A 27,324-nucleotide genomic window follows, 5' to 3' on the forward strand; every position below is an offset into this window, starting at 1 on the left:
GTCGGTGCCATGCAGTGCTTCTCCCTGCCGGGCTGCAACCAGTCGCAGGTGATCCCGCGAGTTAGCTGGCAGTGGTGCGCTTCTTGCCTCTGGCACCGAGCAGTTGGCTCCCTCTGCTTCAAGAAACCAGTCCCGTATGCTGAAATGTCCCACAAGCACGTCTTCTAATAAGCTTAGCAGTTGCGTTATTTCAGATACTTGTGGAAAGAACATGTGACTGTTCTGTCCCTTCCTCCCCTTTCCCCCAAAGCTACTGAGACAGAGAGATGAGGAAATAAGTAGTGCTGTGTATTGATGGCAAGGGAGTGTATGTTGCTCGGGGATGATTCTTAAGAAGCAGAGATGGCTGCAGCCTCTGCCTGTCTTCTAGCATCTAGTCTGGTACTGCCCTGAAAAGTTGCTGCTGCAAACATGGGTTTTGTAGAGGATACGAAGCAGGAATGGGCCTCCCTCTGAGGGCCTGGAGCACCTGGTGTGGAGGGGAGGCTGAGAAGAGGAGGCTGGGGCAGGGTCCTGTGAATGCATATAAATACCTGGCGAGGGGAGTGAGTGAGGGCAGAGCCGGGCTCCTCGCAGGGCTGGCCAGTGACGTGGCCAGAGGCAAGTGGCACGAAGTGGCCCAAGGGGAGTTTCCACTTAAACACAGGAGAACTTCCACTGTGAGGCTGCCCAAAGGTTGCTCGGAGAGGCTGTGGCGTTTCTGTCTCTGGAGATGTTTAAGGACCAGCCTGTGCTAGCTGACTGTGTTGAGCAGGGGTTGGGTGGCTGACCTGCAAAAGTGCCTTCTGACCCCTGTGCTGCCAGCCAGGGATTTGGAGCCCCGGCCCAAGTGCCCTGGCTCAAACCTGGCTGCTGCAGAGCACAGCCACAGTCAGCCTGAGAGCTGGAGAAGGCAGGTTTGCTGTGAAGCCTGGAGAATTTTGCTTGGGGAAGACAGTCACGAGGAGGACTGTGCTGTCGTGCCTCCCTTGCATTCCTTGCCTAGCAACAAGTAGTGACTTTGGATTCCAGACAGGTAGGGGGGGTTATAAAAATAATAAGAATGCATAGTATAACTATGAATCCAGGACCTCAGAAGATGAATAGATCTTCAGATATGTCTGAGGCCTGAAGTTAAATAAATACAGTGAAGAAACTGTTAGCAGAGGCACCAAAGAGGAATGTGCTGCTCGGTTCTTGTTTTCAGGCATGCGTTTGCTAGCTGGAAAGGTAGAAGTGTCCACGATGTTCTGGCTTCAAGCAGGGCTGTGTTTACCTGGTTAATCACGGTTTGTCCCCAGGGGTATTGCAAATCAGCTGCTGGCACAGTCACCTACTCTGTGTGGGGGTAGGTGATTTCAGTCGTTTGTGTGGTAAGCAGCTTTCAGGTTCTGTGCGTTCTGGGCTGTTGGGTTTTGGTTAAGATGCACTGCCACAGTGACAGCTAGCTCTGCAGTGTGGGTGTCTTAGTGCCTCCTTTAAAAGCTTTCACTTTGGCTTGTGTTGTGCATGATGCTTGTGTTGGAGCACCCTGTTGCTTCGCCTCTCCCATGTATGAAGTTCCCTCTGTAGTCGGCATTACGCTGTCATGGCCCCGGCTACTGAAAGTGGCTCTTGTAAGCTGTGTCCCCTGTGCTGTGGCACTTCCGTATGTGAAGGTTTACTAGAATTCTAGTAGCGTACCTTAGGCTATATAGTGCGCATATATATTATATATACATACTTTATATATACCCACACCTTAAATATATACCCACCCTATATATGTATAAAAACATGTATATTAGGCCTTGTATATGTGTATAGTATTTATGCTAGTACATTATGTACAATATATAAAGTATATACACACATACTACTATATATATACCCCTGTACTATAGTATATTTAACCTATACATAGCATATATATGACTATATAGAATGCTAATGAACTATGATGCTTTCGTATACATTAATATCTGAATGTGTGATGCTTTCGTATACATTTATTTGTGGATGTATAGTGATAACTGGGTCAGCCTTACAAAGACCTCAACTTTATCTTTTTTTCTGTGACAGGAAGAACACTCATGTATGCCGTGTTGGCACAGCCACTGTCCATGTTGTCTGGTGCTGCCGTGCTGTCAAGGTCTGTGTGTTGACAGGCACCGTCCTGGCTTCCATCCACAATCACGCTGATCCACAAGAGGTTAGTGAACTCTTCTCCCAGTCCATATTTAGTCTTGTTGTGGACAATTGCTTGTGGTTTTAGTTATGTAAATGAAAATAATTGTTTAATAAAGGCAGGCTGTTTCCACATCTTTGACGTGCTCTGAGATCTATCAGCACCTTCTAGTCCTAGTACTAAAAATTTCATGTTGTAACAACAAATGCTGTTTTTTATTATTATTTAGAATGTATCCATCTACCTTTATCTTTAGGGCTTGTTGCATTGAAAGGTATTTCCTTTCAGCAGATGAAAGCAAAGCATCCTGTAAGGGTTAACATCTTAAATATAAAATATTGGGTTTCTTTTGATTTTTCTTTCCTGTGTCTTTTTGGCTTTTCTGTTTTTCTGTTGTTGTCTGTAGCTTGCAAACTTCCACTGCTAGGTACAGCTAGTTGTGTCAAATCCTTGACTGGTTTTGGGGAATGCATTTATTTCCCCTGCTTAGCAAAGCAGCTGGCAGCTGCCAGGAGACTGCATGGAAGGGCAGGGTGGCAGCACGTCTCAGGCACCCCAGCTGCGTGACAGAGAGGGGAGCTCGGCTGCATGCAGCTGATGCTTGGTGCTGTGCCTGTGCCACTGTGCCAGGCTCGTGGCCTGGCTCCTGTGGACGCTGGCACCTGCAGCAAGCAGCAGCCAGCCTGCGAGCATGAGATAGCACACAATCTCCTGCAGCTGTCTTATCTGCCCTTCTGCATGAGGGCGGGCACTGAGGAGTTATGGCAATATTTATAGCGAGATCACTTGTTAAAGTGTGCAACTTTCAGCTTGTTCTTCTGATGTACTAGTGAACTTGGCTATGGCTATCTCATGTAATTGCAATAAGAAATAACTATTACCAAAACACTTTTTAATAAAAAAAATTTATTTCACACTTCTATACAAATATCCACAGGTAATTTCTAATTATGGAATAATATGGCATTGCTAGCTGGTATTAAAAAAGAGACAGTTTGAAATAAAAGTATACCAGTGATGTGACTTATTTTTTAAAACTTTCAGTTTAACACTGCAGAGTTCTTAAGGGAGGGCCGTAATCTGCTTTCAAATCAAAGGCTACAGTAGTCACTGTCAAGCTTCTTAGCACCTGATTAGCCTGTCTTCTTATGCTGCTGAGCCTTTCAGCAAATAAGCTAGATTTTAAAAGGTCAAAAATTGTTTAACAGCTAAATACATATTTTAAGTGTTCAAAAAATCAGGGTGATAACAGACTGAGATCATTTAGTGGGAGGAAGAAGAGTATACTAAATTAATCCTCTTTCTATAATGTTAACATTTTAGGTGACCATACCTTCTAACAAGGTATTTTCAAAGTTGGTAGTAAAAAATAAAGATACCTGACAACTGCCCTCTTAGCAGGTTTTCACCCTATGAGGGCAAAAAGTACCAAGAGGTTTTTGCATAGTTCAAATTACTAGCAATTAACATGCATACTTTTTGAGCTTAGTTGTTTTACACTGAATAAACAAACTAATCTTCATTCTTAGATAGTACCAATGCTTTAGAACATGGGTTTAAAAAAAAAGTCAACTCCTTAAATAGCTTTATCAATTATGTTACAACAATTAGATTACTGATAAGCACAATATTGTGACTCTACTCTTACCAACATTCAGGTATTCAAGAGTATTCAGTAGTCTCAAAGAGGATCAACTCAGATCCTCATAGTTAAATTAGGCATTTACAGCCTCCTTCAAGTGCTACGTAACAGTTGCAGTAGTCAACACCTTTTGCCAAACAGGAAATCCTTATGATGCTGGAAAGTTTTTTCCAAGAGAACCTCTTACTTCTTCCAGTAAGTATAAAACTGTATCTAAAAACCCTACTTTATGCTTGGTGTCCAAACAGTAAAATAGTCTGAAGTAATATACAAATCATATTACAAGACCTGATAATTCTTATTAGGTAAAGTTATAAGTATCAGGAAAATAAGACTCCACATACATCATTGGAATAAATATTTACATTTTTTGGAAAGCATTGGCACCTTCAGTTATGTATTAAAATGCAGTGAAAGCCTCAGGTCTCATCATATGAAGTTCATAAACACAGTGGTTTGAAGGTTCAGTTAAGTCTTTGGCCTAGCAGTTAGACAAAGACAATGATTTATAACAAAAATAAATACAAAAATGACTGAAATATATATATACAAAACGTACATCTAATATTCAAGCCTCTTTTAAAACGAAACAAAAAAACCTGTGTATATTTGTTGTGAGCAATATTCACATATTCTGATCTTAAAAACCAAGCAATGTGAGCTATTGCACGTATAATTTAAGGTGATGCTTTTTGTGAAGTCCTAACTACTGCAGCAGGCAAAGCACATGACTAAAATAGATTTGCAGGTCTTCGGATTATACTCAAACAATGTTAAGGCCACTGCGTGTTTATAATAACCTATGCATTGAGGGAAGGATGGAGAACCTATGTTGACCTCAACCATGCATTCCTTGCATTCCCAGGAAAATCAGGATCACAAGAAAGGTCTGCCATAGTGGTTTTGTATATTTTGTAGAAAAGAGCCCAACACAACACAGTATTTTCTGAAGTCTGAGTTAGATTTGAAGGTAAAAAAGAGGCAGAGTAGAAATTAAATAATGCAAATTAAAGTCCATTGAAGCAATTTTGACTGTGCAAACAAAAGCCTCAATATAAGTAGTAGTATCTACAGTCAAACGGTGAAGATGTCCATAGTGTTCATACGTCTAACTCCATGAGCACTCCATAAATGGCAACATTTAACTTCTATCTGAACTTTGTAGAGGGAAACGACTTTTCTCTAAGAATAACTTTCATTCTCATTCCATTTTGTGAACCATTGTTTTGTCTCAAGATCTTTGCATATCCCATCTTTGATCTCTCGCTCTTCTTTTCGAATTCTTACAGCATGATATCGGGGGACACTGTCATCGTACCTGGAACGCTGGAAGAACCCGCACTGAGGCCAAGACAAAAAAAAGACGAGGTTAGGTTTAAGTTGCCGTGAAAGTACTACAACAAAATTCTTCTTTTGCAGAGACTTACAGGTAAGAAAATTGAAAATAACAAGATGTAGGCAAAAATGCACCGTGTAAGTCTTCCTACAAAGTTATTCGTTCGTATAATGAGAAATACTTATGCTAAACAAAGATGTAAATACAGTGCAGGAAAGCTTGCTTCTCCTGAATCAAAGGTAGGTATGTACTTCATTATGTTCCTGTATGGTGACATGATTTACCATAAAACCTACAGAAAGATTTCCAGGCCCTTCAAGAAAAGTTACATCAGGGCTTTTTTTTTTTTTTTTTTTTTTCAGAGCACCATCACAACTGTAGTCACCTGAACTAACTACACATATGCAGTATTAGAGCATGAGTCTTGCTTAATACGTCTGGTGCAAAACAGACATAACTTGAAAGTTTTGTAGTACGCCCTGACACATCTCCCTAGATAGAATATAGTACAGGGTTGTGTGTTTGTTTTTAATTCAAAGCTAATATAAAAACAGTTCCTGTTTTGTTTTTTTTTAAACTATTTAAGAATGTACTGAAATTAAAATTTCAAAATAAACTGGAGTTTTGGCCACAGTGGTACAGAGGTGATGACTAGCAGAAGACACTAGATATGATGTGCTTATGGGTTGCAGAAGTCAAGATTAACGGTAAGAGACATTGTGTCATCTGGCTGTCATTACATAGTACTAGAAAAAAGGAAGTGGCAATGTTTTGTTCCTAGTATTTGAGGTGGTAGAATTTGGGGTTTGTTGTTGTGTGTTTTTTTTCCCAATCTATTATAATTTAAGTGGGTATATATTAAAAAATAAATGGAGGCATGGATCAAATTTTTTGGCCATCTCTTAGAGAAGATGTCATACACACAGTTTTGATAGATTTTGGTTAAGAATTCCTCCCCAATCCCTCATGTCAAAGCATCTTTAATTAGTATCCTGTACATGCATGTATTCTCTTAAGTTGAGTGAAGGTTGCTAGAAGCATAAACGGTCATGCATCATAGTAGCTTCAGCGGAGAAAGGTTTCTACCTAGAAAAGTATGATGTAGAATAGAAGGAAAAAAGGTGGTTCCACAACAATTATCTTTTCTTTATGACAACCCCTTTCATTAATGAGCAATGTGTATTTTTAAGCATGCGCTAAAGGTTAATAAAGCAAGTTTATCTTCCACATAGTTTAGCTTTAAGTATTAACTCTGCAGTGTTGATTACCACCTCTCAAGCTTAAAAACTAACTTGTACTGTTAAAACATCAATTCAAAAAAACACTAAAATCCATTGCAACAGATAAAGATGTTTTCTAAAGAAAAAGCTTTTTTTGACCAAGGTAAACACCTGTGTTTATGTGCACCAAAAGGTGAATATCTATTAATAGAACGAGCAAGCAAGTACTGATAGTCCGTAATCCAAAAGTTAATAGAACATTAGCAGCAAAAGCTTCATCGTTAGCCACCGCAACCATAGCATGTGCCACCACAGCTAAAAATTAAAAAATATCATTGATTACCAATTATAGGAGTAGATCAATACTACGCATCAGAAGTAAGCCTCTCTTTATCAGATGGCTGAGCATGGATCTCAGCCTTGTGATATGTGGCATCATAATGATCTTTCTTATTTCTCTTGAAGAAACCACACTACAAGGAAGCAAGGTATTTAGTCATTTTTTGTGGACTGGAAAAAGTTAAAACTATTAGAACTGACTTGAATAACTATCTTTTCGTAATCACTTCATGGGATTGTTGTCTGAAAAGAATCGAGAAAACTCTCAGCTGTATCTAGATTTGAGAACTCTGGGACTAACTTAATCTGTAAATAGTATAATCTGGGATAAGGAATATTATTTTGATAAATTTTTAATACATCATTTTTTCAAGAAAAGCTACTCTACCGTGTATTTGTAGCAACTAAAACTGTCTGTGAAGAGCAGTAAGACATCTATATGGAAACCAGTTTATGGACTACTGCACAGGGTAAATAAAGAACAAAAATATGAGTTACTGATTTTTCCTGTGCAACACAAGCATTTTTCTTATACCCAGTCATGCAATTGTCTATGATGTACCATGTTTGTCCTTCATAAGATGGCTCAGTGTCTGTCATCGGAAAAAGTATTTCACACTGTGTGTGAATGCATGCATTTTCATGTGCAGTAGAAAACTAATATGTATAACCTAACAGCCCACACAAGGCCTTAATTGTAATTCATTAGGAAGATTTGCAGCAGAGGCTGGGCGTTTTTTGGAAAGAAGGAAGTCAAGCATCCTTTGAGAAGTAATCTGTAGCAAACAGTAAGTCTTCAACAAAGCCATAACTGCTCCAGTGACAGATAGGATATTCCTTTTCAGCTATTCTTTCGTAATAAGATTCTCCTATCCCATAACAACATTAACTGCCTACAACAGTAAATAGTAAGAATAAAAGAACTACTCTGTTATACTTGGAACCATAGCTAGCTGTAGAAGTGCCAAAGATAGTTAGAAAACTAGGTGCTTTTTTTTCCTTCAAATTTTTAACTTTTAGTTTAAATATTTATTACTTAAGGGTTTCTCAGATAAGTAACCAATACTGAAGAAATTGAACAATACATTTGGTTATGTGCTACTTTTGCACATTTTGGTTATTTTCATCTACTATGTCTTTAATGGTATTTCTAATGTTATGAGAACAAAGCCCTGTTAAAATACTGATAGAGAGTTCAGTTTTACACCTAACCACAAAAGCCTTGCTTATTATCCATCCATATCAATGTATCAATCTTATGAAGCTTTGTCTAGACCTCAAAAAAACTTCCTTTCAAGGATCTGGATACAGAAAAAAATCCTATCAACTATAGCAACAAGTCTTCTCTTATGACCATTTTTATTCCAGATGTTACTAAACTGAGAGAAGTAGTGTACAAGTTTAGGCCATTTTGCTGTCTTTTGGGTCCTAAATGTAAAGCAAAAATACTTGTTTGCTTAATTAGTTTGCTACCTTGTCATCTGTACAACAGGACATGTTAAATAACCAGGTAACTAAAAACTTACCTTCCATAGCAGGAATACCAGCAGTGCAAGCATCAGTATTCCAGCAAAAATAGCCACCGCAATGATCCACCAAGGCACTCCTGTATAAAGTGCTACTGGTTTTGCAGGAAAGACAGTAACACGCACCTAAAGGAAAGAAAGTATGTGAAGATGAGCATTTCAAAATCATTGAAATTTAAGATAAAGCTGCAATTTATAGTTTTATTTTCTTTTTATGACAAGATATCTTCTCTCATTTGCAAAACACTTTTGGGAAAAAGTGTTCATATTGGTATCATTTCAATATGGTAGTGAATTTTGCCAACATAATTAAATGTGAAAAGGTTTGTTAATTCAAAATTCAATTAGAAATCTGATTTATTAGGTAGATTTATTTTAAAATGGTTTTTTTTTTTTTCAGTCTTCGAGATAAGCTGGAAACATAACAAACGTAACCTATGGCTAACATTTAACTGTTGAACCTACCTGAGCAATTTCATTTGTGAGTTTAACATTCTTAGCTGCAGCAGGAACACTGATTGAGGCTCTAACAAGAATGTCTAGGTAGTTCATTTTGGAGTATTCCTGTTCCAAAATAAAGTACAATTAGACATACAACAGGAAAGAACTCTATAATCTTTCAAAAATGGGAGGTAAGAGGACTTACTTCTACAAAAGTACTGTTCCAGAGTCTGGAACGCAGCAAAATAGATGCCTTGCTGTCAAAACCCTTCAGGGGACATTTTATGTCCACACACCGTGCATTCACATTGCAGTCCTGCAGTTAAAAATTTCTACGTGTAAGTAAAAATATCTTCACAAATTGTTGAACCGTCACCTTCTCCACCAAGATTTAAAATTGGATTATATGCATTATGTTTATGTACAAGATCCAAAATCTGTTTGTACCAACAGCAATATGGATGTAATCACATTTCCACATAGATAGCCCTGCAGAAATTCTTTCCTAGTTCCATCTCCATCAGTAGATAATGCAGAAGGACAAATTCTAAAAGTATTAATACTTGGTTTAAGATAGAAACAAACTGGAGATAGCTTCTTTCACCCTGCCAAACTCCAAAAGCCCTGTTAGGAGTGAAGCGGAAGGTATCAAACAAGACTGTAGTTAATGCAGTATGCTTACCAAGGTCTTGTATTTTCTTTCTGAGAACAAAGAAAATGCTTTGCTGTCTGTAATCTGCTTCTCTGCCACCTCACGCTTTCTCCTGGAGTTATGAGATTCCTTGGAGAAAAAAAAGTTTTACTATGTTATCATATGTTTGTCTTAATTCTGTTCCCCATACAAGCATAAACAAAGTTTGTTGTTTTGTTGTTTTGTTTCAAGATTAGCACAAGTGACTTCACTCTATAAACCCTATTTACATATATTCATTGCTAACAACAGAATCACAAAAACTTGGTATTAACCAGGAAAAGGTTAACTGCCTTCTTTGACAGGTCAATGGGTTTTTAGACTTGTAAAGCTTTTAATGTTGTTTCCATTTTTGTTCTATATATATGGCATTAATGTTACTGTGCTAATACAGTAAGATGGTCAGTATGATGCATTTTTTAAACTGCATATTAAATACTTACTAGAAGTTTTATTAACTAATATAATGATCAAGACACTGACAAAATGGGTTTACGTGTATGCAGTTCAATGGTGAAAATTACAACTTCTCCCAAGTAACCTTGAGATTATATGAGAAACAATGAAAATGAGACTTGAGGTTTAGAAAAAATCTTGCTAAGTAGACACAAAGGACTATGAAACTCTTGCTTCAGAAATTGCTTTTAGCATATTTCTTGTAAGCAATTAAATGTATTTACAAGCTCTTTCTCTTTCAAAAGAGTACGTGGATTTCCCTTGGGCTGGGGAGATGTTTGCTGTCTTTTTTCCGTGCAAGAACACAGACTTCAATAATGTTGATGATGTGTTAAAGCTAACAGTAATTTCGGCCTGCAGAAGCATATGACAGCAGTGCCCACTGCAGCTACAGTCACCATGAGATAGCAGCTGTCCTGTAGCTTACCTGTAGCTGTTACACGAAATTGCCTGATAAGGTTAAGAATGCATTGTTTGTGCTTTTGGCCATCCCGAGAAAAAAAATACGTTCTGGAGGCAAGCTCTTACACCTTACTAGCACAAGCTATGGTGCTTTAATATTGTACTTATTAGTGACCAGTAGAAGGTAGGGTAACTTACCGCAAGACGCAAAGAATTGATTTCATTCTGTGGTTGACAGGAGACTTTTTCCAAGCCTTTGGAATCTATTTTCATCAAATACAGCAGCCATTTGCCATTACTAATTTCTTTTGGCCACTGGATGTCCAGGGAAGCTGTACCAAATGTTTTCAGTGGCCTGCCCAAGTTAGTTACCTGTTAAAATAAACATTCTTTAAATTGTGTTTTAAAGGGGTTTTCTGTTTGAAAATCAATGACTGTTACTGACTTTGACAACTTCTAAGCATGCAGTTAACAGGACATTTAAAAGCCACTGAAAGACAGTTGAAACAGAGCATAACAACAAAAGCATATAGTAAAACGAGCACACTTGAATAGTAACTAATACTGAGCTTGATTATAGTAAGATTGTAATTCCCTAACATTAACTTTAAGCTGTTGATGTCTAGAAGTCTGTCTACATGTAAAACAACAACAACCACCCTTTATTTTGAGAACTAAGAAATCATTTTAGTTACGTTACTGAGGCAAACTGAAAGTTGGAGGAACTCTGACACAGAAAGATAACCAACTCCCACTGAAATAGTTTGGGAATTGTTTCCCAACTTTTTTTTTTCTTTCTTAGTGTTACTGCTTATGATAGCAAGTTATAAAACAGATTTTCTAACTGCTTCAACATTAATACTGTAGTTAAATACACAGGTAGAGAAGTAAATGAAGGATTTGACATAGGATTGTTCTCTGGAAATCCATCTAACTACACATAAATACAGAAGGGCTTGAGTTAATGAAAAAGCAATCCGCTTCCAGACACACAAAGATTTCACAGAATCAGAGTACTTCCACTTCCCCTTCTCCTCAACTGATTAATTAGGCAGAAGACTAAAAGGGTGAACTTAGGCTCATGTGTTCAAAATGGCTCTGCAGTGTCATCTTGTGCGTGTTCAATCCTGCATGCCCTAAGTACACATATTTGCTGTTTGCCTGCATCAGCCAACATCTGGTCACATGCAGTTAGACTTCTGGGTTTGTTTCCCACCTGTACGGAGTTTATGGTGTATACTGGAACGCACATGAACTGCTCTACAAGAATGTGTACATCCAGCCTCATTCTGAACAGGAAGTCAGGATTGTGGGACTAGATCCAGCAACTTTTTCAAGTACTCAGACACATAAAAGGAGAAGCTGTTCTTTCGATTAAAATAGCTATTAGAATTAATCTAAATTACTCACTCTGAATTCATATTCTATGAGGTTTCCAATGTTATCTTCAGATTTCATAGCGCTCTCACCAATGACGTTACCTCCAAAATATACCTGAGAAGGCTTAGCCACTCTGTTCAGGTGGCGGGTGGAGAGAGGAGAATAATCAGATTTTAATGAAGTCTGCAGCAAAGGTGCTCTGCCCCCCAATCTGGTCTACCAACACTTACCCAGTAAGTGATAAAAACAATTCAAGAACCACTTTAGCACTTGCTGTAATTGTAGTCAAATTAGCCTGAGTGCTTGTTCTACAAAAAAAAAAAAAAAAACCACTGTTGATTTTATCAATTTAGCGGTTTTCACTTTACTATTAAACTGCTTTTATGTATCAGATCAAATAATTAAAAATATTTTTAACTGTATGTAAAAACAGCACACATGCATATGCACAAAATAAGAAAACTTACGTCTCCAGCTTCAGATTAATGTCCAAGTCTGTCGTATCAACATTAACTTTAGTGGTACTTAAGATCAGATAAAACGTTACCTAGACAGGAAAGAACATCCACAAAATATGTAAATATTTTATGGAAGATAATGATATATGGAATATTATAGCAACACACCATCAAATTCTAAAGTTAAAAAGACAGATCCAAATCAAATTTATAGTTATGACACAAACTTTGGAAGACTGTAGTCGGGAATCAAATTATGTAATGTGAGTAAAATAGGTGCAACTTACATTGGAGTTTCTCTTGAAAGGATTTCCAAGTTCACACTCTGCTTGAGAACCATTTTGGTTGGCACCACATGTTAGCTGTTTTTCCTGAATAAGTAGAGTATATTTATAAGTAAACATATGCCCAAAGTGTTTAAAACTTTGAGTATCCTTTCTGTTAAAAAATACTCACTGGATATCCCCTCATCTCTCTGAATGCGGAATAGGTCAGACTGTCTGGAAAAGTTGCAATTAGTTTAGCTTCGTATGCATCTTCACCATCCTTTTGTGGATTTTTTGCATCAGATGGATTATTAGTCACGGTTATTTCCAGTGCAATATCTTTCTGATCTTTCAGAACAAGCACTGGCATGCCCTTTTCACTGCAGAAATAGAATATACGCGGTTCTGTGCATTAGGAAAACATATGCATTTGAAAGTTTGTTTCTTACTGTGGTTTTACCCAAATATAATTCCCTCTATTAATGAAGAATTACTGCAAGAACATAAACACAAGAATGGTCATAGTTTTTTGTGGCACACACACTGCTAAAGGCTGACTGTTCACAGTAAGTAAACATACTTCCTTTAGCCTTTTTTGTTTTGTTTTTATACCTTCTTTCTAGTATCAGTCAGCCCTCCAAGGAGGAAGGATGCTATGGGGTGTTGGGGGCCTGTCACGGTGTAACAATTTCTCCATTTACTTCTCTGTGAGTGATTGTCTTAAGCTACTGGAATGTAGTACATCACGTTGTCATACAATGAAATTTCATCTCAAAAACAATTAACAGTACCATACAAGAAACTGCTGCTAGGCTGCTTATCATTTCTCCAGTGGTTAGTAACCTTATTTTACATTTTAGCCTAAATCTGCACACAGTTATAGCCACTTTACATCCATCTAACTCTGTACCATGACTCTTCTTCTAAAGCTCATCCCTACTCCCCCATGTTTGTCACCTTGACAGATCAGTAGTACACAGGACTGTGTTTGCCAGACCAACAGAACAAAACTGTTCTAACTCCCAAAATAGAATATAAAAGGTATTTTTTTCAGTGCTTGTCAATAATTTGAATTTTAGCAATGCATTAATCAAGACTTACATTGGTAAATAGGTAAACCTGTCTTCGTTTCCTTCTCTAGTGCAAAACCGGTATTGAAGGTTCAGGTTGCTGTGACATTTATTGTCTTCTCCACATCCTTCTTTTAAGAACTCCACCTAGATAAAACCAAAGCATGTTTATTGCATGCCACGTGATACTAGCTTAAAACAAGCTTTCTGATGTGCAGTGCATAAAGCATCTACAGGGAACTCAAGAAGTTCCCTGGATAAAGTAAGATTTTAACTTGACTCTACTTCTTACCTGTCAAGATTTGTTTTTCTTTGTGAGCCCTAGACCTTGATGCTGATAAATTAAAATTTTATATGTAACTAAAAGGCAGAATTACATAAAACTTGATGCTTTACCCTTCTAAAAGAGAAGTACACTCCTAATGTGGAAAAACATCCTTAAATCTGATTCTTCAGCAAGCACTGAGGAAATAAGATCTTTTACTCGAGGTAGGTCATTGAGATGAAGAGCTCTAATACTGCTACTAGCATCCTAACCATGGAAGAATTAGACTGCACATTATTTGTAATGTGGGTAAGTGTGCACAGGAGGTGACAGATTACCATTTTTATTCAGAAGTGTTTCCTCCTATATGTGTTGGTGAGGAAAAACAAATAACAGCTATATCATCCTCACCTTTTTACAGAAGAAACACAGGATCAAATTCAGAACATTTTCTAAAAAGTTCTTGACAAAAGTACAAAATATAAGCCAGTAGTTACAAATTCAGAGCCACACAAGTTATTTCTGTAAAGTTCAGTGACTTATCAAAGTACAAATTTCTAAGAAAATATGCTGTTGAAGGCTTACTTTTGCAACTGTTGTTTTAGGTTCATTTGAATCTAGAATTGGTATAAGATCTGGAAGCGCTTTCTCTTTTCTTGTGGATGATGAGCTAGACTCCAGGCCAGCAATTTCAACACTGACTGATACAGGAATTGGGCGTAGCTTATCTTTTACTACATCCTGTCAAAACATTTTAAACAGCATAGTTAGCATACAGTGCAGATGAGAAAAAACACTCAAAGATCAGCTTTTGATATACATTTTCAAACAAGAAGAAAAGCAACATCTCCTTTGGACCATTTTTCCAATATTAAAACTATTCATTATTTAGAAACGCATCATTTTCTAAAAATATGCAAGAACACAAGGAATCCTAGCCCTACTGTCTTCATTTTTTTCTGGCTTCCTGATCTGATGATTTCACTCAGAGTTAAGAATTATTAGGAATAACAAATGTCAACTCTGGCTACAAATGTGAACTCACGCTACAACAGTAAAATAACACTTTCTCTCTGTTGTGTAGATGCAAGGTTTTTAATTTCCTATGGTCAAAAAGCAATATTGTAGGCTTATTATTCCTGAGCCACAGATAGAAAATTTGTTCAGCTGTTGGAGTAAAGTCATTTTTAGAGGCCATTACAGCAGTAAACTACGATTGCATACCAAGCTTTCTTGTCATGCCCATTCATCCTGTCCAAAACCTGTGGCTTGAAATTCTTTTCCTAGCTAGTCACACTATTAAATTCTACAACCGGTACTACTGTGTTTTCTAACAACTCTCAGTTTCTGGCATTTGTTCCCTCTCTATTGTTCTAAATTGTTTCAGCTCTACTGACCTCCAGAGAACACTGCAGTGTCTACAATTTTTATTTATGTTTTAAAATAAAGGCAATGGGAAGAAGCAACACATGTACAGGGAATAGTAAAGTACTACTTAGCTATGGTTTTCTAGTGCTGAAGCCTTATATTGCACATGATTTTTAGGTTGCATACAAAGGTACCACACGGCTGAAAGAGCAAGATACTTTTATTTAAATGGGTCTAAAAGAAAAAGCGAATACTGTGCCTTACCTGCAGTACAAGCTTGGTTGTCACACACTGTTTAGAGTTCTGGCCATTTAGGGTTGTACTTGCATTGAACGAATCAGACTGATGGTCTTTAAACAGCACCCTAGAATTCATGCCTAATTGCTTCCTCTCCTTTTCTGCTTCAAATGTATAGTTGATCTCTGTATGAGGAAATAGTTTGCTATTAAGAAGGACCTTTGCCATATTAAAAAAAAAAAATAAAATGGTTTAATAAAGTCATAAAACAGTGTGGGTTGAAAGGGACCCTAGGTATCATCTAGTTCCACCCCCACCCCCTTCCATGGGCAGGGATGCTACCCACCAAATCGGGTTGCCCAGGGCCTCATTCCAACCTGGTGGTCTGGAACACCTCCAGGGATGGAGCATCCACAGCTTCTCCAGGCAGCCTGTTCCAGTGCCTCACCACCCTCTGAGTGAAGAAGTTCCTCCTAACATCTGATGTAAATCTCCCCTCTTTTAGGTGAGAAACATTTCCCCTTGTCCTATCACTAACTGCCCGCATAATTTCTCCAGGTATGATCTTACCAGCAGCATTCTAGAAGACTTGTTACCCTCTGCTGAATTTTACTAATGTTTTCAGTTGTTTTAAAAAAAACTTTCTCCACCTGCATGTTTTGTTCCTCTCCAGTTGAGGGCCAGATACCCTGTACAGGTCATGTATCTAAAGGAAACTTCCAAAGTGCTTTTAGTCAATAAATTCCTGGTGCTTTACTAAAATTCAGAGCTGACTAAAGCAGCTGTAATTGCTGTTGTAGAGCCAGTAGAGGGCTGAGATTAAAAAAAAAAAAAAAAAAAAAAAAAAAAAACAAACTTTGTAAATACTCTGACTTGATCCCTTCATTTCTATCTTGTCCCAAACTGCACCTAAGCAGCCAAGCAGACTTTTGAGGTCAAGGTACATTGTTATTTTCACACAGAAAGCAATAGCCTATAGCTTTCTAGCTATGTCTGCTAAGGCAGGGAATACCATGTTTTGATAGATCTGAACTCTGTGCGTCTTTTAAACATCTCTGCATTCGCCAAGCTAATGTTGTGTTCCAAGGCTGGGAATGGCACTGAGCGTGCCAGGCCTCAGGAATGTGCAGAGGGGCAGGTCCAAGACCCTGTTCAAGCACATCCTATAGATTTTACAAGTAATTCAGAAACTCAAACAACACAAGAGGAAAAAGAGGCTTGGGCTGAGAATTCTTCTCATTTCCTCTCAAGATCCTACACAGTTTTCTGAAGTGTATTAACAGCAGCATTGTAACAACTTAGACAAAAAACGGGAGACATCAGGAACTGATGCTTTGCATTTTTACCGACATTTATGACACAATCTTCCAGCCTCCTATTAATACAGAGATCTACTATATCAGTTGCTGACTTCCACTAAGTTATATGCATGAATACAAAACACTTTTTGTAAGTGCAAGTCCTCAACAGGAAATAATGTTTATTAATGACATATAAATTGGGCTTTAGAACTATTTTCCAAAGCAGGAGCAGCCTGGAGAGGCAAAATGGTTTTAGTCTGTATGGCAGCCATTTGCTCACTGGCAGTTATGTGACCTAGAAAACTTCAACTGAGTCTTTTACCCACAGAACTTCCTAACGCACCAGAATTTCTTTATATGACCCTATGTGCTACTGTACATACAGATACCGCAATAACTAATTGTCCTTAGTACTGAGTTGCGTTTTAAACCTGACAGTTTGAGATGAGTCACTATAATTTAGGTACTATTCTTCCATGATACTCTCAAAATTTATTTATTTATATATAAATATATATAAATATATATATATATATATATATATATATATATATATATATATATATATATATATATATATATATATATAAAACAAAGATTAAAACATACTTATCTTCAAAACTTACTTATTCGTGGATTTAAATTACTGGGGTTTGCAGTATAATGAAAACATGCTTTCACATCCATCCTGTAAAAAGTGCCAAGAAATTAAAATTAACTTTAATAAGGCATGGTCCAACAAACTGAAAAGTTTTAACAGTCCACTGAATGGTGTCATCACAGCTTATGACTGTGGTTTTCACACTAGAACCGTCATTTGCTGCTTACTAAACTGAATTACAAAGCAAGGAAAAATGTTTAATGAGCAATTAGTAATATTTTCTGACATTTGCTTTTACATCTCTATTCATGAGAAATCAGTTCTAGGTAAGATATTTTAAGATACCTGAAGTCCTAAATGGCAAAGTGACATTCATTTTCAAAAACATGCATTGTAAACAGAATGTATTCCACATGAAGTCTTTAGCACTAGTCATGACAAATTCAGGAAGTTAAAATGACCACATGTAGATACATTTGCTTCATCTGCACAACTGTCATATCCCCTCACCTTAATATAGTCACTGTTTTGTGATACGTTTTGACAACAGAAAGCTCAATACACCAATGTTCCCAATAGAATAATAGAATAATTTTTAAATTACCATATTTCACCAGGGTCCTCGGAGTTCCTTTTCTTTAGATCAAGTTTGTCAGGCTGTACTGTAATGCTTTTCATAATGCTTATGACAGGCCGAGATCTTTATTTGGGGGAAAAATGGGGAAAGAAAAGAAAGGGCAAAAAAAAGTTTCTGTTAAGATTAATGAAATAATTACTGTGAATCCTTGATGCCCTCTATGCCTGCACTAATTTGCAGCGAAGACAAAAAACATGAGTTTTAGGTTTTGCAGTGGTAAAAAAACAAAACAGCTTAAAGCTAAGCTAACCAAGTCACAAGAAATGACTACAACAGTGAGTAGTAAATGCCTGACGGGGGACAGGGTGTATTAATGTAATGTTATGGTTATCATTTTATACACATACTTAAAACAGGAAATTCAAAGTGATGGTTCCCATACCAAGGGCAATTCGGGCCCTGTGTACAACTGTAGGAACTAAAGTTCATTCAGATTAATGTCCAGAACAGCTTTAATGTGGAGCCTGGATGGCTACAGAAAACAACATTTTTATTTCCTGACTCCTCTCTGCATGTAGTCTGCAATCATAATTTAGCCTTGCACTTCTTTTATCCTTTCTTTTTCTTTTTGGAAGGGACAAGAAAGTACAGTTTGTATGAAGGTAAGAATGAGATAATCCTGTTCTCACGGAAGCATCTAAAGGCTGTTTACATTAGAACCCAAAGAGGCCAGTATGACACCTTACTCTTTTCAGCAGATGCAACTGGGTCACCCCTTTCACTGTCAGCATGGACTTGGTCAGAACAGACCAACGTTCAATTCCACCTAGTTTGTTCTCTTCCACAAGCAATCTGAATTGCTTTTGTTGGATGCTGTTTCAGTGTATGTAAGGGCATTACAATTATCTACACAGATACTATATACCTTAGAAATGGCATCATGAAAAGATTGTAGGAAAAACAATTCTGTAGGAACTTTCATTCTGCCTGAAAAGTAGAGTTGTTTTCATCCGCAAAATTCAGATAACCAATTTCAGTTTTGCCCCTCTCTTTTGGGGACCTGAAAATAACCACCACAGCCTCGAACTTCATGCAGGATTCACAGCTCTAAGGAAGAGGTAGTCTTCCTCCTGCTCATTACCAGTGTTTCAGCTTAACAATACATTAAAAGAAAAACAGAGGCCTGTAAAGGTAAATCATCATCCTGGTACATCCTAATTAAGGCATGTGCTACAGAAATCCACAAGGATAGTTTCTGCAGGGTCTCATGGACTCCGCCACAACCTCAGCAAGGCAGTATGCCTCACTGCTTTCAAATCCTCAGCTACAGAACTGACATTCTGCTTTGTTTTGTTCTACCTTCAGCAAAGCAGGATTTGATTTATATAACAGCAGCAAGATAAAGCTCTAGCAAATATATCAATTATCTTCTCCTTTCTTAAGGCAAAGGAATTATATATCACTCAATTCAGACAAATCAGACATGGACATCCAAGTGAGTTACCACAGGGCGCAAAGCTAAGGTACAGATTTACAACAGACATTGGCACTCCACACTACATGTAACTGTCCACGTCCACCCTCCCACCCTGTGTTAATTGTGAAGTAGCTTCTCAATGAGAAAAAGTAACAAACCAACGTGTGGTATTTTTTCCCAGAACTTCTAATTTCTAGAATAAAAAAATTACTCCAAGCAAAACAGCTCTTTTGTTATTTCTATGCATTTTGTTTTTAAAAACTAAAAATCTTGGTGTAATTGGTTACAGTCCTATATATAATACCTGAACACAGATACAGAATCTGAAAGGGAACCAACAGCAATATCAGGGTAGGAATTTTTATCCAGGTCCATGTTTCCAGCAATAGAGTAACCAAAGAAATTGGTGCCTGTTTTTTCACCATCAAGAATCTAAAGAGCAAACAGATTGAGGGAATTCAGACATTGAAAAGCTATAAAATACTTAATAATAAGTGAACATCATTATCTTACAGCTGAGAGAGAGGAGAAAAAGAAACAAAACCTGTATGTTCAGGTAAATTACACTAAAGTTCCAAGATGATTTGCTGTGTATAGAAATTTTGCTTATCTTTTTTTTTTTTTTTTTAAGTAGTATTTAGACAGTATAGGTACTTGAAACTAAGTATTCTATAAAATATTCTTCAAGTATTCCAGAAGGTATAATTAAGTTCCCTTCTCATGTTGCTACCTGAACACAGTGGTCCTCAAGAGGGGGGGAGGAAGGGGAAGAGAGAGAAAAGGTTTTTAATTTAAAAACTAAGTGGAAAGTCATGGAAAAATATCTCCAGAAGAAAGGAGAAAAATATGTATAGTTATTTTCAAAGCAAAAACTCTCTACTAATGTGACTGTTCTATCTGAATCAAGAGCAAGGAACTATTATTTCAGAAATCCCAGAATTTCTTTAAAAAAAGACTTATGCATCTATGTATTTTTTTTCCTTCTCTACATCAGTGGACTCTCCCAGAAACAAAACATGACAAATCAAGAACTCCTAATCCTTCTGGTCAGCAGTATAATCTTTGAAGGTGCCATAACTTTTCTGCATACCCACCACCCCACTAATATAAAGACAGACATAGAAAGACAGATGACAGATAAGCCCTGCCACTCCTAGTTTTGTGCAAGAGTAATTACGTACAGTAAAAGTTACTTTGTTACCTGTGCTGGTTTTGTATTTATTCCATTCTTAGATCCATGATAAATGTATACTTTGCCAGAACCATCATATGGAGCCCCTACTGCAATATCTGTTGAAAATAAGTTGCAATATCTAGATAATTCGTACTCTTTGTGCAGTTTACAATTTTGAAATAGATGTTCTAATTCTGGCATTAGCAGAAAAGTCACGTACATTCTTATTTTAGTCAATTTTCACTCACCTGGATATCCGTCCTGATTAATGTCCCCAACATTTTCAACTGCAAGACCAAACATCGAGTCAGCGGTTCCATTTAAGCGAACAGGTTTTACTCCTTCCCATTTGCCTTGTTGGTTAATGTAGATGTAAACAGCACCACCAATATCTCCACTTCTGTCAAAATACTGCGGGGCTCCAACAACAATGTCTTGCCATCTTAAAGAAGGAAAAAAAAAGTGGTGCTTTTACTGAAGAACTGTAAAAGGAAATAGTAAAGATTGTAGTCTCAAGGTCAGCTAGCCAAAGAGCTGCCGAACGATGATTAAAAAGTACAAACTATTTCAGCAGTATCAGATGGCAACAGATACACTGAGACTGCAAGCAGGCTATACTCCCTTTGTGGCATACAAGCATCTTCTTCTTGGGCCTTCTTTGGGTATGAAATTTATTTCTTCTTTGTTTACAGTGATTTTTTTTTTAATTTAAATAAAACTATTTTTTGTAATTAAAAACACAGACTGTATTCTGCTTGATTCTTCTATATGTTCACCATTTCCTGCAGCAAAACATTTAAGATTGGACATGGCGTTTCTTGCATTTCAAACATGAAAACCAAAGCAGAAATAAACCAGACTGCCGTCCTATACATAGGAAGCATGAGTTAACCAAGGTCATACCCATCACTGTTGAGATCCACAACAGCAACATCATAACCAAAAGAAGAGGCCAGCCCTTCTCCTTCAAATATGCGCTCCAGTGACAACGCCCTCTGATTTTTCTCTTTTTTCAGTAGAACAACCGCTCCACTGTGGTTGGCTCTTGGTGCACCAGACACAAAAGTCATCTCATCTTGGGAGACAATTCCTTTACCAGAGTCCAAAGAGAAACCTTCAATAGAGAAAGGAATAATATATATATATATATATATATATATATATATATATATCATATGTGTGTATTTACATATACAAATATATACATATATAAACAAAAAAAGACTTGTATAAAATAAATTCCCCTACTATATTAAAGTGGTATATTGATAGAAGTTTTGTCTAAAACAGAATATGACATACTAGGAATTCTGTGTTTCTATTTGAACTGGTGGATGCATGTCTGTATGTCTACACTCTTTCATATGTTACATTTAAGTATCTCCCCCACAAAACATATTGCTTCATTACTCACCGAGATCTACATTTTGCAGACAGCAAACAGCAAATACAGGGTCTTTTTTTTTTTTTTTTTAAGCATACCAGCTTAGAAATGACTTAACATTACCACTTGAATATAGTTTGACTACTTCGCCTCCAACAAAATTATTATAAAATTCCTAAGTACAAGTCAGTATCATTCCATTGAAAACATGCAAAATGTACTGTATGAGTGTAATATTGTACAAGCATTGTATTAATGATTTATACAGTATTTGAGAATCACCTTATACAGTAATGGTGAAATTGGCAATTTTGATTTAATGCAGCTCTAAAGGACACATTTGAATGAATTTAGTCCTAACTACTCTTTGCTAAAGCCAAAGGATTTAAAAATACATGAAAAACTGAATTAATAGAATATAAAGCATATACCAACATAGCCAATAAAGACCAAAGTAAAATTAAGCACATTGCAAGGAAGAAAATACCAGTCAGCAGATAATAATCGCTCTACTGAAAAACTTCACCAGTACTATTGAAATTCTCAATTACAGCAGTTCGCAATGAGACGGTTTCAGAAAAATTCAGTAAGAGTCCACTTTGTAGGTGAAATGAGAGGGTTTGGAGAAATGCATCACAAACCAGGCCTCCTCTGAAGGCACCTTATTTTACAAGTTACCCTTCATCTGAATCCCTGCCTGTCACATGCTTTTACTTGCAATGTATTTGACATGAGGAGGGATGGAGTGGAGAGGATCATGTCAAAGGTCTAGAGATTATGTTTGACCAGATGCTGCCACCTCAGGTGGTCACAAACCTAAGTAGCTATTCATCGTTATATCCACTGATTTGTCAACCTGTATGCTGGGAGGCAATGTTTTGTATACAAACTGATCTGGATGAGTATCAGATACAGCTGTCAGAAATAGAAGACCTGTAAACATATGAGTGAAAGATTGAAGAGAAAAAAATAAAGTAGTTAAGCAAAGCAAGCTAAAACCATGTATATGTACTGTCTAAACATAGGGAACAGCAATGTCAGTGAACACAAGCCTTTTTTTGTTTTCAACACATCAAAGGCAACATTTATATTTAGAAAATAAATGCAACATTACATTTCTTATGAAACTGCAAAAATTCAGTAGAGTAAGACCTATACACACGCACTTACAGTAAACTGCTCATAGCAAAAGACACCTCTACAGCACCCTTCTTACCAATTCTCCCACACAAAAAAGCTATCAGGATGCCTTTCTAATATAAGCTCTTACCATTTTCTTTTTTTTTTTTTTTTTCCCACATACTGTTTACTGTTCATATCTAACTTTAAGTTTGTAGTCTAAGAGACATTAGTTCTAAGATACCTCTTTTCTCAGCTTTCTTTTACTTTTTATATTAGCAACATACTTCCCATCCGTTCAGCATTTCATCAGTAACACAGAAATACCAATACCAGTTTCAAGTTACCGAAATCTTACGTGTTGCCTAAGCCAGAAGTACTCGATTAATATACCACAGAAACCTACAATCGAACAGAAACGTTCTCTACACTTTGCACTTGAAGAATTTTCAAAAACGCAGTGTAGCCTTTTCTCTGCACTGATTTATCTCACTGGTATACAAGAACATTCATATTTGTGGTCTTGCATTTGCATAAAGTGCAAGAGACTCTCCTCCGCAACACACGCACAATTAAAATACAAACACTACTTATGTTACGGTATTTTAAAAGCCTGTAAAAAGGCCGCTAGGGTTTTAAAACCTTGAAGAATTACAACAACAGCAACAACAAACTGCACTCGCTTACCAGGACAGAGAAACTTCAAGTTACATTGAGAACCTCAAATTTGGTAAACCTTCTGATACCACATGGCAGAGACGTTGTGACTAAGGATTACTGATGTATGCATGGTACTTACCATTTCACAGTGATTACAATCACTCCCTCAGAACATGTAGGTCCTCATCATAGCTCTTAAATCTCCTATTCCATTAGCAGCAATTCTAGGTACCTCAGCAGAGTACCATCTTACACTTAAAACTGTCCCATTAATGTGGAGGAAGATGTGCATTATCCAAAACGGTTAGTATCTCACAGGGTTCACGCATAAATGGCTTTCTCCTCTCATTCCATGTTACTGCATCGGGTTGGAATCACAAATATATAAGAAGCCTGAAGAGATTTACCATAGATACTTTGTCCTACCTAAATAACTGTTAGCTGGAACAGGAACTAGATTCTTATCTTGGAGGCTCTCATCGCCAACTTCGTAAGGCCCATCATCAAAGATACCCAGATCATAAAATGTCTGATTCTTTTGCTCTGCACGAACCACCCCTGAAGAAGTGAAATGATAAAATAAAAGCAAATGAATGGTAAGGGAAAAAAATAATAGATAAATAAATGGTTCCCAACTAGCATTAATTACCATGAATGAGATGGCGCCTACTGTTTAAATGAGACAAACACAGAATAGCACACTTGACTTTCAAAAGGCCATGAATTTTTAAGTTCTACCTCTGTGACAGAACCTCATGCTACTCCATGAAGATGCCATGCAATGATCTGGAAAACATGGGATACTAAGACAATTCTCAACAAAAATACAGGATCACCTTGGTTATGAACCACCACAGTGCCTAATTTCATAAAGCCTCTCTTTAAAGGGAGATAAATACAGAAGAATTAAAAAAAAAAAAAAAAGAATTTTACTGAATTATGGCAAACACTGGGGATATAGTTAGAAAATATTATGGATATATTTCTTGTTTATATTGATAATATTAGTTGCTCAATAAAACGCATGCTTCCCTTTTACTGACGTGCATATTTAACATTTTGGCAAATACATGTACATGTTTTTCCATGATATGAAAGAGTACTAACGACTGATATACTGTCAGAGCATTTCTCTGCAATTAAGGTAAAGCTCTGGACTCAATATGCTGTTTCAGCTTGGCCAGATTGTGTTGACAGGAACAGATATGTGGAAGATTACAGCTTCAAGAAAGTATACCTTGTGCCAGAGCTTAACTCAAAGATTTTGCACGGTTCATATAGCAGGCACAGGTGTATGAGGGAAGAAATTGTAATGGTTCAAGGATCAGATGTTCTGAAGGAGTGAAGTACTTACAGCTGTTGATGTAATGAAGTGGAAAGGGAAAAATGACTAAGAAAAAAGGCAGGGACAGCCACTTACATGCTTTTCAGTATAAAATAATGGAGGAAAACCTAAGTTCTTTCCCCCTAAGTTTTTATCTCCTACATGATACAGAGTCCTTGTCTCTTCATCAAACAAATTATCCATGGAATTTTGAGTAAAAATCTAATAATTTAGATACAAATGTATGTAGCTTTGGTCTGTTATCTTCCTGCAGTCCTCCAATGTATAATTTGGGACACACTCCTATCCACAGATTTCACAAAGAATTAAGAGGAGAATGCTGAAGGATAAACAGAGATCTCAGTACAGCCATCTAACATTTGCTCAAATGCAGAAGAAAAAATTGGTCAGATAACTTTAAAATAATTCAGTAATTTGGTACAGTGTATAAGTCTCAAAGCAAGCCCTCAGTCCTATCACAAGATTATGACTAATAAGGGAAAAAAATGCTGTACATACTAGAAAAGTTCTATATCCGTTCATATGTAATCCATCAAAGGTATTTAGAGGAACTTCAGTAAATGTCTTTTATATAGGAGAATAGCATCTTGTCAAAACAGGGTAAAATCGTAAGGTCCTTATTAGGTTTATTGCCCCTTCCCTCCCCCAGAAGGAAAAAAAAACAATAACAATTGAACCTTAGGATGCAGTATTTGCAGAAAATCTAAGAGGAAATGGGAAGGAGGTGTCTAGAGTTGGCAGGAAGGAAGCTAGACCATACCTTTCCAATTGTAAGTGCCTGGGGCACCAAACACAATATAATGATAGTCTCTAGTAAAAGTAGCAGCAACACCTTGCTGACAGGAACCAAACTTCTCATGGCCTCTTAAACGACCATCACAAAAACTCCACACTCCATTATCCATATCATCCTTAATAGTGAGATCCTGGCTCAGCACATAGCACCTTCCAATGATATCCCGGGTTTCCTGCACTGTGTTTACATACTGCCTTTTTTCATAGCGATGTGCACATGTCTGCAAGATAGAAGAGATAATAAGTGATGCTTTCTGTATGTTTGTATGCAAATTACCAAAGACTGGTCTCCACAAGCAATACTTCATGCTAGCAAAGCTGTCAATCTCCTTGGGGACTCATGTTGCAAGGCAGAGAGAGTCCAGTGTTCCCTACAGGCAACATATGCAAAAAGTTAGGCTTCTGTGGACGCAAGTCATAACAACCGCTTGCTGGTCAGAGAAGGCAGCAAGATTCTGTCTCTCTTCACTGTGGGATTTAGGATTTTTAGGCTTAAAACCTTTACTGATACCTAATTCATTTTTTTTGAGAAGGGAGTGAACAACCCTATCTCTCATAAGAAAGTGGCTGTCTTCCCACAGCTCTAATAGTTAGATAACTTACATGCTTGCAAAAGACATGAGGAGCTAGTTTAACTACCATCCACCTGACGCTGTTCAAAACTTATCCCTTACAGAAAAATGCCATAGGTAGGATGCTGAAAGGTTTTCGATGGAGGGGATGGAAGGAGGACTTGTTCCTAATTCCTGTGGTTAATGTTCTGCTACGGGATAACCATCACCAGGACGGAGAAAAGCAGCATCGGTGAGCATAAGCTGTTCTTTAACCTAGCTGTTACAACTGTTCACCTGGGAACAGGGTTCTAATCAGATACGTAACACGAGGGATGAATAGCCACCAGGCTGAGTGGCATAACCACCAAACCATTGTAAAGGGGTGGAATAATCAAACCCCTTTGCCAGCAGCACTTTTTGCAGATATACATGTAATAGGTGTGTGAAGAACACAAGCATCCCAAGTTTCTCATCTGACAGAGAAATTCCTTTCAGTTCCTACTAGGCAGACACCTAGCTGCTCCACACTGAAGGCACTGCATTACTCCTGGCCGTGCTGAGAATTATCACGTACTGCCCAGCTGCATGGTGACCTTCCAGCTGCCCACAGGTCATCTAATAAGCACATTTTCCACTTACATAGAAAAGTTCCTTCTCAGAGAAATTGCATCACGGAAAGGATGGCATTAGCTGGTAAGGAATGATTAACAGTTCCCCTTCCATCTACTCTCCTCCCCTTAGGTTCTCAGTCAGACTGGAGCAAGATATTACTGACTCTACATCCTTAAATAACTCCAGAGCTGCACCCTAAAGGAGCTTTGCTCCAGCTTTCAAAGCAGTGAGGCTAAGCTGCAAGGATATAATTAGACGGAAAGCCGCACTGCACACCCATTTTATGATGTAGCTGGTATCCTGCAGCACCATGAAAGATGAATTTAATTGAGAAATAACTATTAACATACAAAGATAACATTATCTGATAAATCCCCAAAGCTTTTTCTCTCTGTATTGTATAAAATAGCTTGTGTCATCACTTGCACAAACTCTTACTGCAGCACACTCTCACTTTTAAGTCCTAGTGCAATGGTCAGAGC

At 37.4% G+C, this 27,324-nt stretch overlaps 2 protein-coding genes across 17 annotated transcripts in view; one reads left to right on the forward strand and one right to left on the reverse strand.

The window, feature by feature from the left end:
• Window positions 1-27,324, forward strand: part of LOC309879621 (uncharacterized protein) — a 56,578-nt gene that overhangs the window by 3,361 nt on the left and 25,893 nt on the right. For 9 of the 14 annotated variants that reach the window (XR_014317795.1, XR_014317796.1, XR_014317797.1 and 6 more), the window contains exons 2-4: window positions 2,041-2,170; window positions 5,078-5,217; window positions 26,353-26,480. Coding sequence is in view for 1 of the 14 variants with exons in the window: in XM_082763512.1 (XP_082619638.1) it covers window positions 26,371-26,480 (110 nt within the window). In the remaining 13 variants the exon portion in view is untranslated. Of the gene's footprint in view, window positions 1-2,040; window positions 2,171-5,077; window positions 5,218-5,486; window positions 6,681-21,161; window positions 21,299-26,352; window positions 26,481-27,324 lie in introns of those variants that run through there. The other 5 variants (XR_014317801.1, XR_014317802.1, XR_014317803.1 and 2 more) reach the window with 3 other exon arrangements.
• ITGA6 (integrin subunit alpha 6) overlaps window positions 3,041-27,324 on the reverse strand; it is a 43,077-nt gene continuing 18,793 nt past the window's right edge. Inside the window, exons 4-26 of one of the 3 annotated variants that reach the window (XM_082763509.1) lie at window positions 25,642-25,897; window positions 23,963-24,094; window positions 21,277-21,487; window positions 20,622-20,815; window positions 20,401-20,489; window positions 19,504-19,631; window positions 17,750-17,845; window positions 17,171-17,232; window positions 15,271-15,428; window positions 14,224-14,379; window positions 13,405-13,520; window positions 12,494-12,683; window positions 12,325-12,408; window positions 12,047-12,126; window positions 11,810-11,887; window positions 11,610-11,712; window positions 10,398-10,571; window positions 9,333-9,431; window positions 8,856-8,966; window positions 8,675-8,773; window positions 8,210-8,335; window positions 6,688-6,817; window positions 4,992-5,129 (exon numbers count right to left, since the gene is read on the reverse strand). In XM_082763509.1, coding sequence (XP_082619635.1) covers window positions 6,710-6,817; window positions 8,210-8,335; window positions 8,675-8,773; window positions 8,856-8,966; window positions 9,333-9,431; window positions 10,398-10,571; window positions 11,610-11,712; window positions 11,810-11,887; window positions 12,047-12,126; window positions 12,325-12,408; window positions 12,494-12,683; window positions 13,405-13,520; window positions 14,224-14,379; window positions 15,271-15,428; window positions 17,171-17,232; window positions 17,750-17,845; window positions 19,504-19,631; window positions 20,401-20,489; window positions 20,622-20,815; window positions 21,277-21,487; window positions 23,963-24,094; window positions 25,642-25,897 — 2,850 coding nt within the window. In that variant the 3' untranslated portion in view covers window positions 4,992-5,129; window positions 6,688-6,709. Of the gene's footprint in view, window positions 5,130-6,687; window positions 6,818-8,209; window positions 8,336-8,674; window positions 8,774-8,855; window positions 8,967-9,332; window positions 9,432-10,397; window positions 10,572-11,609; window positions 11,713-11,809; window positions 11,888-12,046; window positions 12,127-12,324; window positions 12,409-12,493; window positions 12,684-13,404; window positions 13,521-14,223; window positions 14,380-15,270; window positions 15,429-17,170; window positions 17,233-17,749; window positions 17,846-19,503; window positions 19,632-20,400; window positions 20,490-20,621; window positions 20,816-21,276; window positions 21,488-23,962; window positions 24,095-25,641; window positions 25,898-27,324 lie in introns of all 3 variants that reach the window. The other 2 variants (XM_082763508.1, XM_082763510.1) reach the window with 2 other exon arrangements.

This window comes from Aythya marila (genome assembly GCF_965140915.1).
Source record: "Aythya marila genome assembly, chromosome: 6".
NCBI lineage: Eukaryota > Metazoa > Chordata > Aves > Anseriformes > Anatidae > Aythya > Aythya marila.